Genomic DNA, 15,546 nt, shown 5'->3' with positions numbered 1-15,546 from the left:
AAGCTGTGACTCCTGGAATGCCAAAACCTAATACATTTTACTGAAGACATGACACAATACACTCTTTGTGAAGATTATAGTGATATCATTTTTTTTTTCTAAATGTGCTGCCATAATTTTCTCCTCCAACAACCATCTGTCTTCCATGGATCAATTTTGCCATTTACGACGTTCCTGAATACAAAATTTTATCACATATTATTTGAATAATAATTTCAGAAGGTATTTCAAATAATGAAGAAATAAGCACAAAATATTATATTGCCTTTATTTACATATGATAAAAGCTTTCATGAATACACAGTTTAAAATCTGACACTAAAGATATATCTCTGATGTGTCAAATGTTTAGTTTTGTCCACTTCTCACTAACTAGCCACAGCCATTTGGCTGTTACATCCTCTTTCCCTTGAGGTCCAACATCTTCTTCCTTACAGTTACTGAAACAAATATTTGTGAGTTACAACTCATATCTGAATTTTAAATGATTGTTGCTATTCAATACATTTTGTAAGCAACTTGATGTATGCAAAACAAGAACAGCAAAGAATTTCAATTTACTGTGAGGTCTTACACATATAACAACATTGAATGAACACTACAGCAGCAAATTAATGACAGTAAAATATCCTTAAGACACTTCAGCAGTGCGTATAATTTTTGAACAAATTCTAAAGCTTTTAATTATTTACATGATATAAAAGCAGTATCATTCTTAAATAGAAGTCCACAGAGTATGCAGAAAAAGCCAGTAAAGCAAGATATGGTTGTCCTTGCACAAGAACAGAATATTGATAAAGATGTTAGCACGGTCTAAGCCATATTAGGCCTATGATTAAGTCTTTAACACCTGCAAAAATTCTGTAAGATTTGTAATCATTTAAAGAAATAGGGTTGGGGCAAGGATGTGGGGGTATTAAAAACAAGAGTGGACTGAAAACCCACAACAAAAAAGTAAGAACTGTGTAAGCACTAGAATGATGTAACAATTATGTATGTGCATAGTTGACCTTTAGAACCAGAAAACAGATTACTCACTCTCTCTGTAGATATTAAAATAATGTCCCTACAAATATAGAGAGATCAGTTGACCATGACGCTATAGCCTGCTCACAAGGAGGCGAGCGACTTCTGAGCAAGGTGAAGGGAGTTGAGAAAGCAAGTTCCGTCTACTGACTCCTAGTACATATGCTGCTAAGGGGGGAGGAGTAATGTGGGGCTAACAAGCTGCACTTATGCCACTCAGTGCTGGCACTACACTTGCACTAAATACCAATTTATGCTCCACTGACAGTACCATCTACTGGCTACTATACAAGCTGTATGTACTGCATGTCTAATAACCAGACATTCAAAGAAGCTATTGTTACCATTGAAAATGTCCTCTACAGATAGGGACAAAACATTGAGTTTTAAGGTGTAATCCATTTGACCATGGAATAATAACCCACAAAATTTTATTAACTGTGACATTTCTGGCAGTGAAAGTTTACCTTTAACAACCTAGTTATTGCATGTTTAGTCATACAATGTATCACAGGAAAATAATTTTTTATTACTCGCAAATTAGTGCCCACCAAGGTAAATGGCTGTAGGGTGGGAATCTAACCCACACAACCACATACGTGGTTTCAAAACATTGATCCCACCCCTGGGGACCTCTCCTTGTACCAAGAGTTCCCACAAAAAATTATGGTGCTTCTATGCACACAAACAAAATGAGCATTTTAAAGTAATTTAGACAAGGGGAAGGGCCATTTCCAATCACCAGCAAATTGAAAAATTTGAACCAAAATTTACCTCTTCCCAGTATTATCTTTGTGAAAACTCTGAATTACTCACACACAACTGAAGCTCACTCCTGTGCACGTCACTGTTCATCTCATCAATTCAGGGAGAGTGTGGAGCAACTCTTTATTTTAGTTCTCCTGCTCACAACATTGAGCAACACTGTTGAATTATATTCCTAGCTTCACTTCAAGGTGTGGAAAAAATATCTGGTACCGGTCAGAAACTGCTTCATCACTCATCACAAGATGTATAATTAATACACTAATTGATACAACACTATAAGGCAGAAAAGTAACGTCAAATTGGTGACATACGTAGTTCTGTATTAGACTTCAGATACGGAATATGAGTGGGCTAAAATTTAGCAAATAATCCCAATACGGCATCAGGTAGCCCTTGTACATCTCTTTGTGACCAGACTACTTATCATCAGCTGGAATAAAGAAGGGCACCATTTATATTTACAGTCATCCTCCTTGAGGATGAGAACAAATTTAAAATATGGGTTACCAAGATCTGTAGGCCACAAAAATTTCTTGTTATTTCATCAAGGGACAATGTCGAGCACTAAAAATTCAATGCTCTGCAGTGATATGGATACAAGCCACTTCAAACTGCCACAGTGACTGGAGAGGTATGAATTCATCAAACTGTTTCATGTTACCGACAAAGGGAATAAACTTCCTGTGTAAGTCCACAGTCACTGTGAATATTTTGTGACTAAAACCATCTGGATTGATAAATAAATTTCTTTGTTTATTACATCATTTCAGTTAGTTGATGCCCTGATTAGGCATTGGTTTTAATATTGACAATGAATCTTACTTTGGAAGTTCAAAGTTACTTGATATATGGTGATGGCAGTAGCTGAAATGGTGTAATACATAAGGAAATTTAATTGGAGATCTAGATGCTTTTAATTGCAAAATGTGTCATGTGGTGAATGAACAGAACTGGAAGAATGTACTAATTGTTTGTAGGAGAATGGAAAAACTGGTAGAAGCCGAGCTTGCGGAATTGGGTTCCAAAGAATGTAATAATAATCAAGATAATAGTGACCTCATGACTTGTCTTAGAAGGTAGGCTGAGGATAGGCAAGCCTATACGAGGTGCATTCAAGTTCTAAGGCCTCCGATTTTTTTTCTCCGGTCTGGAAAGAGATAGAAACATGCGCATTGTTTTAAAATGAGGCCGCGTTCATTGTCAATACGTCGCAGAGATGGCAGCACTGTACGGCAGATGGAATTTTACCGCCAGCGGCGAGAATGAGAATTGTTTTAAATACTTAAAATGGCGACGTTTTCCTTGCTTGAACAGCGTGCAATCATTCGTTTTCTGAATTTGCGTTGTGTGAAACCAATTGAAATTCATCGACAGTTGAAGGAGACATGTGGTGATGGAGTTATGGATGTGTAAAAAGTGCGTTCATGGGTGCGACAGTTTAATGAAGGCAGAACATCGTGTGACAACAAACCGAAACAACCTCAGGCTCGCACAAGCTGGTCTGACGACATGATCGAGAAAGTGGAGAGAATTGTTTTGGGGAATCGCCGAATGACTGTTGAACAGATCGCCTCCAGAGTTGGCATTTCTGTGGGTTCTGTGCACACAATCCTGCATGACGACCTGAAAATGCGAAAAGTGTCATCCAGGTGGCTGCCACGAATGCTGACGGACGACCACATGGCTGCCCGTGTGGCATGTTGCCAAGCAATGTTGACCCGCAACGACAGCATGAATGGGACTTTCTTTTCGTCAGTTGTGACAATGAATGAGACGTGGATGCCATTTTTCAATCCAGAAACAAAGTGCCAGTCAGCTCAATGGAAGCACACAGATTCACCGCCACCAAAAAAATTTTGGGTACCCGCCAGTGCTGAAAAAATGATGGTGTCCATGTTCTGGGACAGCAAGGGCGTAATCCTTACCCATTGCATTCCAAAGGCCACTACGGTAACAGGTGCATCCGACGAAAATGTTTTGAAGAACCAATTCCTTCCTGCACTGCAACAAAAACGTCCGGGAAGGGCTGTGCGTGTGCTGTTTCACAAAGACAACGCACCCGGACATCGAGCTAACGTTACACAAGAGTTCCTTCGTGATAACAACTTTGAAGTGATTCCTCATGCTCCATACTCACCTGACCTGGCTCCTAGTGACTTTTGGCTTTTTCCAACAATGAAAGACACTCTCCGTGACCGCACATTCACCAGCCGTGCTGCTATTGCCTCAGCGATTTTCCGGTGGTCAAAACAGACTCCTAAAGAAGCCTTCACTGCTGCCATGGAATCATGGCGTCAGCGTTGTGAAAAATGTGTACGTCTGCAGGGCGATTACGTTGAGAAGTAACGCCAGTTTCATCGATTTCAGGTGAGTAGTTAATTAGAAAAAAAATCGGAGGCCTTAGAACTTGAATGCACCTCGTACTTCTAGAATTCGTAAATGTAGAGAAAGATTTTGACAAAGTTGAATGGAATGTACTCTTTGAAATTATGAAGGTGGCAGTGATAAAATTCACGGAATGAAAGGTCATTTACAGATTGTACAAAAACCAGACTGTAGAGCCAAAAGACACGAAAGGGAAGAACTAGTTGAGGCAGGGTTGTAGCATATCCCCAATGTTATTCAATCTGTACACTGAGCAAGGAGTATAGAAAACCAAGGAGAAATTTTGACAGTGAATTAAAGTTCAAGCACAAGAAATAAAACTTCTGAGGTTTCCAAATAACACTGTAATTCTGTCAGATATGGCAAAGGACTTGAAGAGCAGTTGGAAAGGGATTGTAAGATAAATATCAACAAAAGTAAATAAGGGTTATGGACTACAATCTAGTTAAATTTTGTGATCTTGGTGAATTAGATTAGGAAACAATACACTAAAAGCAGTAGATGAGTTTTGCTATTTGGATGGCCAAAAAGCTGTGTATGACCAAACCAAAGAGTATATAAAATGCAAACTGGCTACAGCATGAAAAGCATTTTTGAAAAAGGAGTATTTGTTAACCTCCAATATACATTTAAGTGTAAGGAACTCTTTTCTGAAGATTTTTGTCTGGAGTGTGGCCTTGAACAGAATTGAAGTATGGACAATAAGCTGTTCAGACAAGAAGAGAATATAAACTTTTGAAATGTGATGCTGCAGAAGAACGATGAAAATTAAATGGATAGATCTAATGAAAGGTAATATACTGAACTGGGGGAAAAAGGAATTTATGGCATAGTTTGACTAAAAGAAGGGATTGATTGACAGGATACATCCTGGAATTGTCAATTTGGTAACAGAAGGAAGTGCTGAGTGTAAAAATTGTAGAGGGAGACTTCAAAATGAATACAGCCACTACATTAAAATGGATGTAGGTTGCAGTAGTTATACAGAGATGAAGAGGCTTGCAACAAATCAACTTGTTTGGAGAGCTGCACTGACGCAGTTTTCACATTGGAAACCACAACAACAAATGGCATTCAGCATTCTGGAATGTTCTGATTCATGTTATCACATAGGCTTTTACATGGCAACATTTAAACAAAACTCAGTTTACTTGTTGGCTAAGATGGTTTAGTCACTTGACATGCATTTTGGTCAAGCAATGTACAAATCTCAACCCGTCTACTCGCATTCAGATATTTTGTGGTTTTCTTACACTAATTAAGATGAATGTCATAATGGTTGTTTTAAAATGAGCAAGCATACTCCTTCCCTGTCTTTTCGAATGTTGGCTTGTGTTCCACGTCTAATGACCTAATCATCAACATGAAGTTGATCTCCAATATTCCTTCCATTTTTGTGAATGCTCTAAATAAATTTTTCAAGGCCCTTGTAAGAAATATGCCATAAACTTCTCAGCAGGTTTGCTATGAACATGGAACAATCATGCAGCAAAATAAGCTTGACCTACAAACTGGAGTCTATTACTACCACAAATACCAGAAAGTACAGTGTCATCAATCTTCTTGTCATAAAAATGTTTTCTTTTTTATCGTCCTTTTAGGCCACTTTCTTTTTGTAAACACAATTTTGTACATTTTGTCTGTAAATACTTTTCTCTAATATATGAAAAATGGCTTTCTACAGAGTATTCAAACAAAAATTAACAAAGTACTCTCTTCCATCACTCCAATTCAAAAATGAACATGGGGAAATTGTCTATAGCAATACTGAAAACTGTGAAATTCTTGCAAAATACTTTTCTAAATTACTGAATTGTGGAAAGCCCACAGAAAATTTTGAGTTCCGTCATACACAACGAAACCCAGACTCAAAGCCACCAAGTTTACAGGAGATTAGAGAGATAATTCAGTCACTGAAAAATAACAAAGCATCAGGAGAAGACCAATCATCGCAGAGTTATGGAAAAATGGAGGAGAAAATCTCATTGCAAAACTCAAAGAAATTATACATGAAATCTGGAAAACTGAAAAAATCCCCACAGATTGGAAGACAGCAATCATACATCCTCTGTACAAAAAAGGAAGTAAAACAGACCCCAACAACTATCGTGGAATCTCTTTATTGTCAATAACATACAAAATTCTGTCTAAAGCCCTGCTAAACTGAGCAGAACCTCAGCTGGATTCAAAACTAGGCAAATACCAAGGTGGATTCAGAAAAGGTCGATCATGTGTAGAACAAATCCTTAACTTGAAAAACTCGATGAAATATTTGCATAGTACTTCAAACAAAAGTTATGTCATCACATTTGTCCACTTTAAAAAAGCGTATGACAGACTAGACCAAGAATCCCTTTTTGAAGTGTTAGCAGAATTTGGACTAGATCAAAAGACGACAAGCATCATAAAAGAAACACTCACAGAGACCAAATCCAAAGTAAAATTTATGGGAGAATTGAGCACAGATTTTGAAATAGACACAGGAGTACGACAAGGGGATGGACTGTCCCCAGTGCTCTTCAATTGAACTCTTGAAAAAGTTGTTTGAGAATGGAGAAAAACAGGTGCATCAGCACACAGACTGGGGCCAAAACATAAGGGGATAGAATTAGACTGTTTAGCATTTACTCGTTACATAGTACAGATCACCCAAGACATTACCGATGCACAGAAACAGCTAGAATTATTACAAGAGCAGGCAGCAAAAATAGGATTACAAATTTCATTGGAAAAAAACAAAATTTGTGACTGACATCAAAGATGGACCTTCTGATCACAAAATTGGTAATAACTACATCTCTCAAGTAAAAGAATTTCAATATTTAGGTGAATGGATTGCAGAAAATTGTAATGAAAAGAAATCTGTCAAATCAAGAGTCCAGAAAATGGAGACGGCGTTTCAGTTAACAAAAAAAGTTTACAACCAAATGAGTCTGTCGTGGAACTGCAAAATATGACACTACACAACAGTAATTAAACCCAAAGCTCTCTACGCATCTGAGACAGTATATCTTTAACAAAGAACACTAAAAGGGGAATTAGAAGTGAAAGAACGTAAAATAATGAGGAAAATCCTAGGACTAAGAAGTAAAGGTGGTGTGCATTATCCAAAACCCAATGCAGAAATATATAAAAATATCTCCAAAATAACAGACACAATGCGCATGAGAAGAATCCAATTCATGGGGAATTTAGAAAGAATGGACTCAAACAGATCACCCCCAAAATCCATATATTTTTAAAGAACAAAACTACAAGCCCAAACTGGTGCAAACAGATGGAAAAAGAACTGAGAGAATTAGGGTCTCCAAATCTATATGACAGAAATGAAATCAGAAAAATTACAAACACTTGGGGTTTTCAGGTAGAAGAGGGAGAAACTAACCAACATATGTGGTCTACTCAACGAAAGCTAGCCCATTTGTTGCTTAGGAAGGAATACTGGGCGAAAAGGAAGGCCAACTAATGTTGATTACGTGTGGTCCTAAGTGATCCATCTGCAAAGAAGAAGAAGGGTCCTAAGTGATCTTCTTCTTCTTCTTCTTCTTCGCAGATGGATCACTTAGTGTTGTGTACTAAACTACTCTTCTTTTTCACATTTAATAATTAGGGACTTTTTGCCCTGCCTTCATGGGGAAAAAAAATTGCCTGCTTGTTGTAGCAACAAATTCTGGACTCTTAAGGTATGCAATCTCTTTCACATCAAAGAATAATATTTGTGTTTATTAGCAATAAAAATGGATAAAGATTTCATTTTCCTTCATGAAAGAGTAACCACAACAATATGGAAATAAAGAACTTATTCTCATTAGCCAGTATTCTGCATGTTACTTACCTAAAATATTTTCCTGAAACATTCTGTAGAGACTCATCCAATGCAACATAAATTGTCGTTTGTGCCCCTTTCCTTGGACTTTTAATAAACAATTTCACAAACGGTTTCAAAAAAACAGCTGAGATGGAGCTATTATAGAAGCTCATATGCCGAGTTATTTCTGTATCAACAATTCCAGGGTGCACAGCATTTACCGTCACACCTGTGCCTGTAATATCAATTAGACATATATAAGTGTTCTCTAACAAGAAGTGCATATCTCCCTAACACATTTACTTTATGTATCTTCATAGATGTTAAGGAAGTCTACAGATTGCAATTAAGTATTTATATGATTTCGAAACTGTTTCCAACTGTGTGCTTTATATCCATCGATTACAAATGAGCTGTGGATACCATAGACTATATAATTTCATTTCTATTTTCAACTGTGCTATCGGAAGGTTTACATTGAAGGGCCAAAAAAACTGGTACACCTGCCTAATAATATTGTGTAGGGCCCCTGCGAGCACATAGAAGTGCCACAACATGACGTGGCATGGACTTGACTAATGTCTGAAGTAGTGCTGGATGGAATTGACACCATGAATCCTGCAGGACTGTCCATAAATCTGTAAGAGTACGAGAGGCTTTTCTGAATAGCACATTGCAAGGCATCCCAGATATACTCAATAATGTTCATACCTGGAGAGTTTGGTGACCAGCACAAGTGTTTCAGCTCAGAAGAGTGTTCCTGGAGACACTCTGCAGCAATTCTGGATGTGTGGGGTGTCGAACTGTCCCGCTGGAATTGCTCAAGTCCATTGGCATGCACAATGGATATGAATGGATGCAGGTGATCAGACAGGATGCTAACATATGTGTCACCTGTCACAGTCATATCTAGACGTATCGTAAGTCCCATATCACTCCAACTGCAAACACCACACACCATTGCAGAACCTCCACCAGCTTGAACAGTAGTAACCTGCCGACATGCAGGGTCCATGGAATCATGAGGTTGTCTCCATACCTGCACATGTCCATCTGCTTGATACTCGTCCACCCAGGCAACATGTTTCCAGTCATAAACAGTCCAATGTCAGTGTGGAAGGGCCCAAGCAAGGCATAAAGCTTTATGTTGTGCAGTCATCAAGGGTACATGAGTGGGCCTTCAGCTCCGAAAGCCCATATCGATGATGTTTCTTTGAGTGGTTTACACACTGACACTTGTTGATGGACAGCATTGAAATCTGCAGCAATTTGTGGAAAGGTTGCACTTCTGGTCATGTTGAATGATTCTCTTCAGTCATCATTGGCCCCATTCTTGCGGGATCTTTTTCCGGCCACAGCAATGTCAGAGATTTGATATTTTACTGGATTTCTGATATTCACAGTACACTTGTGAAATGGTCGTATGGGAAAACCCCCAATTCATCGCTACCTTGGAGATGCTATGTCCCATCGCTTGTGCGTCACCTACAACACCAAGTTCAAACTCACTTATATCTCGATAACCTGGCACTGTAGCAGCAGCAGCCGATCTAACAACTGTGCCATACACTTAACGTCCTATATAAGCGTTGCAGACTGCAGCACCGTACTCTGCCTGTTAACATATCTCTGCACTTGAATATGCATCCTTTACCAGTTTCTTTGGCACTTCAGTGAAATATATCAAATATAGCCCTTTGTTGAGGTAGTCCCACTCTTGTCAAACTCTTTGTATATACAGGGTGTACATACAGTCTGGGAACACTTTCAATTATTTACTGCACAAGAACTAAACATTGTAAAGATGACATACATATTGCATTTTGAAGAGAAACTCTGAAAGTTTTTTTTACAGACATTCAATATGCGAACCAGGGCCAGTACATACACCAGATCTTTAATGTGTCCCTACAGAAAAAAGTCACGCAGAGTGAGATCTGATGATTGGGGAGGCCATTCCATGAAACAACTGTCCCCTTCTGTAGCATGGTCGATCCATCAATGCACAGCTCCGTGTTCAAGTACCATTGAAGTTCACGATGACAGCTTCTGTCGCAAGACTTTCCACACTGTCACTGGAGCCATTTCGAGTTCACAGGATGCACGACGCACCGATTTCTTTGGACTCCTTATGAATGTCTCTCGTATGCACTCCACATTCACTTCACTCACACTGGGATGTCCGCTTCTCTTTGCCAGGCGCAAGCAACCCGTTGTAATGAATTTGATGTGCCAGTGGTAAATGGTCTTTTTTGTTGGTGGCTTCTTACCGTACTTGGTTCTGAACATCCGTTGAACAGCCATAGCACACTTGTTTTTGTCGAACTCCAACACACAGAAACCTCGTTCCGCACCTGAGCTACACAGTTCTTTCAGAACTACCACTACAAAATCATGAACACAACATTAAAAATTGGCACCTGGAAGGTAAATAAGTTGAATTTCTGCAGTTTCGACTTAAGATAACGTCCATAATACCCACACACTACTTCATTTGTGGAAGGAAGATAATGGTTTTCCTCCAGCCCATTTGGCTAACAGTGCATGACTCACGGCCAGACCCAAACTTCCATACTGGTCTGGCACAAATTTTCATTGCCATCATTCCATTCTACTGCTGATGGTAGTCATTATCTGCAATTGAGAATTCATCTGATGTGTTTAGTAATGGCTGTGGTCACCACAGTGCATCATCATCATCAGAATAACACCGGAACTGCAATATTGTATTTATTTGCCAATACCGGGTATGCGACTTTGAAGCACAATGTCTGATATCTACGAGAATACACGTAGTGGATGTGTGAGTACAGATTGTAGACATATGGTTGATGGCATATGGAAGTTTGGGTGTGGCCTTGAGTCGTGTACGGATAGCCAAATGGTAAGGCAACCACTCGTGATAAGTGGGAAATCCAGGTTCAAGGCCCGGTCCTGCACAAATTTTCATTGTCGTCACTCCACTCTGCAGCTTATGGTAGTCATTATTCGCAATTGTGAATTCATCTGATGTGTTTAGTAATGGCTGTGGTCGCTGCAGTGCATCATCATCATCATCATCATCAGAATAACACCAGCACTGCCATATTGCCTAATTATTTTTGATTTGGTATGTGTAATAAACACACTAGGTATGATCCAATTCTTTGCAGTGAATATGCCAGCACTATTGTTGTCTAACTAGCCTTGTGACATATATTCTAAGATTTCATTGCTATTCATTTCGGTGTTCAGCCATCTTTCTGTGTATAGTACCATGTGGGCATTACTGATATTACATGTGAGATTGATTCTCAGATGCTCTTGCAGTTAATTAATACCACATTAACATATAATCTTTATTTTTATTTTACAATGTTAAAGGTTTCCTATAGTAATTAATGTAGATGATTTATCTGAAAACAGCATATAACAGATGAACCTAAGGAGTAGTTCTCTGTTCTTAAAAAAAATTATGCTCACATACATACTGCACTACCAAAGCAGCTGCTTCCTGTGAATAGTACGTGCCTAGGCTATTATGGGGCCCCTAAATTTCTCCACTCAGTTGCAGAGATTATTAACACAGCAGCTGGCTGGCTGTGTCTTAGCAGTAGGGTTTTAGAGCCACTTCCTAAACATTTAGCATCAATTTCCATGATTGTTTATGTCAAACTGCAGTTCAGAAATACAGACTTACCTTCCAGTCTCTTTGCGAGTTCCTTTGTAAAAAGCACATTTGCCAGCTTGCTCTGATTGTAAGCCTCTCCAGGATCATACTGTTTCTCACTGTTTAGATCTTCTATGTTTATTTTTCCTCGTTTGTGTGCTATACTTGATATATTAATTATCCTGCTTGGTGCAGAAGCCTGCCAACAAATTTCCGTTGCTGCAATAATTTACACACAATATTATCACACTATTATGGAAACTAGAATCGTGATAATGTCACAGATTAGTGAGTGTAATTTACAGGTGAACTTGCCTTGATTATATCTAGCAACAAGTTAGTCAATAAAAAATGACCCATGTGATTCACTCCAAGCTGTGTTTCAATTCCATCTTTAGTTCTTGAAAGAGGACATCTCATTACTCCAGCATTGTTGATTAGTATATCAAGTCGTTTGTGCTCTGAATATATGAAACAAAATAAACAATTCAATATATATCTAAATATTATTATATGTAAATAGACTGTATTTGCTACAACAGAAAGCAAACTTTTATCAGTAGTAACTGGTTTGGTAATGAATTATGAAACTTGAAGCAGATGAATGATGACAGTTCCATTGTATCTCAATAAACCACACCTACAATGGTGTGCAATTAAGAAGGCAGCTGCATTATGTATTCTGTGCAGGCAGAGACAGAATACTTTGCAATATTGTGCCATGCTACAGCTGTTGCTTATCCTGATAACTGGCAACACTGGGTTAAGTGCCAAATTAAGCCACTGTTACTGTTTATGTTTCTGACTCTTCCATGAAAACTTTACATGGTCAAAAATCTATTGCTGTTGCCTGTTAATGTAATACTTAATAAGTTTACTTTATTATGGCTACAATAAATGCTATAGTGGCTATGAGCTTCACCATACCTGAACTAACACAAAAATCAGCACTAAATTTTCTATTTGTACCCTAATGTTCACACTACAGCTATCCATAGCAGAATGATGCTACTGCTGGAGCATCACGTGGTAAACTGGTCCTTGCTGTTGTGGATCATGTTACCATCTGCCTTCTTACAGGCATATCACTACAGTAATGAGACAGTCTGAGAATCTTGAGTTTTTCTCACAAGACTTCAGAAAACTAACAAGTTTCAAATGAACACAGAGCTGACTGGTGATCTGAAACATAATTTTCTGGCCAAAAAATTATGTTATTTTAAATTCTGATCCTCCCACCCTACGGTGCAGTCTTTCCATCAAGTAGACTACATAAGATGCGGATTGCCGGTTAATATACACTGCTGACAATTCATTTTTCCTCTGAATTCTACTTGGCTATGTGGAGGAAACACAGTTATCTCCCACCCAACCTCAACAAGGAACCCTTAAGTAAATCAGCATATGAAAGGGGGAAAAAGTGTGAATTTATAAACAAAATGCAAACAAAAAAAGGCTTACTTATGTTTCTCAGAAAAATCTGAAACAATAAAATTATCTCATAGAGTGGGGGAGTGGGTGGGGGGTGGGGGCGTGGGGTGGGGGGGAAATAGTTCTTCAGTATTTAATGGTTTTATACTGCATCAAAAGCTGAACACATTAAAATGAAACCATCAAAAAGTTTGAAGATCAGATTATTGTATTAAAATTTAGATAGAGCACAATATGAGAGCAAATAAAACGTTTTACAGCCTGGTAGCAAAAGACTCGGCATTTGTCGAAATTGCTCTCTTTTTTAATACAGTTCATTCTTAGAAAACTCCCACTCTATTTGTCACTTATTTTTAAAGTGATTAATGAGAAGGATCCCTCATGTGTCTCAAAAAGGCGTCTTCTGGATGAAATCCACTTCAAAATACACTCCTGGAAATGGAAAAAAGAACACATTGACACCGGTGTGTCAGACCCACCATACTTGCTCCGGACACTGCGAGAGGGCTGTACAAGCAATGATCACACGCACGGCACAGCGGACACACCAGGAACCGCGGTGTTGGCCGTCGAATGGCGCTAGCTGCGCAGCATTTGTGCACCGCCGCCGTCAGTGTCAGCCAGTTTGCCGTGGCATACGGAGCTCCATCGCAGTCTTTAACACTGGTAGCATGCCGCGACAGCGTGGACGTGAACCGTATGTGCAGTTGACGGACTTTGAGCGAGGGCGTATAGTGGGCATGCGGGAGGCCGGGTGGACGTACCGCCGAATTGCTCAACAAGTGGGGCGTGAGGTCTCCACAGTACATCGATGTTGTCGCCAGTGGTCGGCGGAAGGTGCACGTGCCCGTCGACCTGGGACCGGACCGCAGCGACGCACGGATGCACGCCAAGACCGTAGGATCCTACGCAGTGCCGTAGGGGACCGCACCGCCACTTCCCAGCAAATTAGGGACACTGTTGCTCCTGGGGTATCTGCGAGGACCATTCGCAACCGTCTCCATGAAGCTGGGCTACGGTCCCGCACACCGTTAGGCCGTCTTCCGCTCACGCCCCAACATCGTGCAGCCCGCCTCCAGTGGTGTCGCGACAGGCGTGAATGGAGGGACCAATGGAGACGTGTCGTCTTCAGCGATGAGAGTCGCTTCTGCCTTGGTGCCAATGATGGTCGTATGCGTGTTTGGCGCCGTGCAGGTGAGTGCCACAATCAGGACTGCATACGACCGAGGCACACAGGGCCAACACCCGGCATCATGGTGTGGGGAGCGATCTGCTACACTGGCCGTACACCACTGGTGATCGTCGAGGGGACACTGAATAGTGCACGGTACATCCAAACCGTCATCGAACCCATCGTTCTACCATTCCTAGACCGGCAAGGGAACTTGCTGTTCCAACAGGACAATGCACGTCCGCATGTATCCCGTGCCACCCAACGTGCTCTAGAAGGTGTAAGTCAACTACCCTGGCCAGCAAGATCTCAGGATCTGTCCTCCATTGAGCATGTTTGGGACTGGATGAAGCGTCGTCTCACTCGGTCTGCACGTCCAGCACGAACGCTGGTCCAACTGAGGCGCCAGGTGGAAATGGCATGGCAAGCCGTTCCACAGGACTACATCCAGCATCTCTACGATCGTCTCCATGGGAGAATAGCAGCCTGCATTGCTGCGAAAGGTGGATATACACTGTACTAGTGCCGACCTTGTGCATGCTCTGTTGCCTGTGTCTATGTGCCTGTGGGTCTGTCAGTGTGATCATGTGATGTATCTGACCCCAGGAATGTGTCAATAAAGTTTCCCCTTCCTGGGACAATGAATTCACGGTGTTCTTATTTCAATTTCCAGGAGTGTATTTCAAAATATTGTGCTGGGCCAGTGACTGCCACCCAATGCTTTTATTGACATTTAATTTTTGCCTGGAAGTGGCAGACCCGTGCCTCATCCACAGCAAAAGATTTGTATAAATAACAATTTGAAACAATGGTGATAAGTTTTTTTTTCCACATTAGCAGGCTTAAGAACAACATAACAAGAGACATAAGTTAGCAAAAGAATTCTTAATACAGAAAAAAATATACAGCATAGTTCATTTATTGTAGTGTGTTAATACTTTTCAGGTGATTGACAGTGAAGAAAATGCAAGTGAAGTAGCAGTTCAAGAAAATTACAAAGTCACTCATTTCATAGCGATGAGTGGCAAGATCCTTTCAGTGGGACCTCTCATAATTTCATGTATGGCAGAAATTACAGAATGTTTGTTTCCAAGGGAGCTGCAGGCAGTTGAAGGGAGGACAATGTCTCATTATCTTTGTTGTACCTTTGCACACACTTGACAAAAGCACAGATATATCTGAAGCTCAGCTTTCAATATTTGTGCATGTGTGTCGATATGGAGCTACTAGTAACCCAGGAAGTCTCGGATTAGGTACTGCTTGATTATAATGCCACAGGATCTGATATTTTTGAAGTTGTTTGTCAAT

At 40.0% G+C, this 15,546-nt stretch overlaps 1 protein-coding gene across 1 annotated transcript in view; it reads right to left on the bottom strand.

The window, feature by feature from the left end:
* Positions 1-248: 248 nt before the first annotated feature.
* The window catches only part of LOC124621510 (retinol dehydrogenase 13-like), a 66,185-nt gene continuing 50,887 nt past the window's right edge, over positions 249-15,546 (bottom strand). Inside the window, exons 4-7 of the mRNA XM_047147146.1 lie at positions 11,952-12,097; positions 11,667-11,835; positions 8,015-8,222; positions 249-440 (exon numbers count right to left, since the gene is read on the bottom strand). Coding sequence (XP_047003102.1) covers positions 341-440; positions 8,015-8,222; positions 11,667-11,835; positions 11,952-12,097 — 623 coding nt within the window. The 3' untranslated portion in view covers positions 249-340. The remainder of the gene's footprint in view (positions 441-8,014; positions 8,223-11,666; positions 11,836-11,951; positions 12,098-15,546) is intronic.

Source organism: Schistocerca americana, chromosome 1, assembly GCF_021461395.2.
Source record: "Schistocerca americana isolate TAMUIC-IGC-003095 chromosome 1, iqSchAmer2.1, whole genome shotgun sequence".
NCBI classification, from domain to species: domain Eukaryota; kingdom Metazoa; phylum Arthropoda; class Insecta; order Orthoptera; family Acrididae; genus Schistocerca; species Schistocerca americana.
This window is presented reverse-complemented; position numbering and strand designations above follow the sequence as displayed.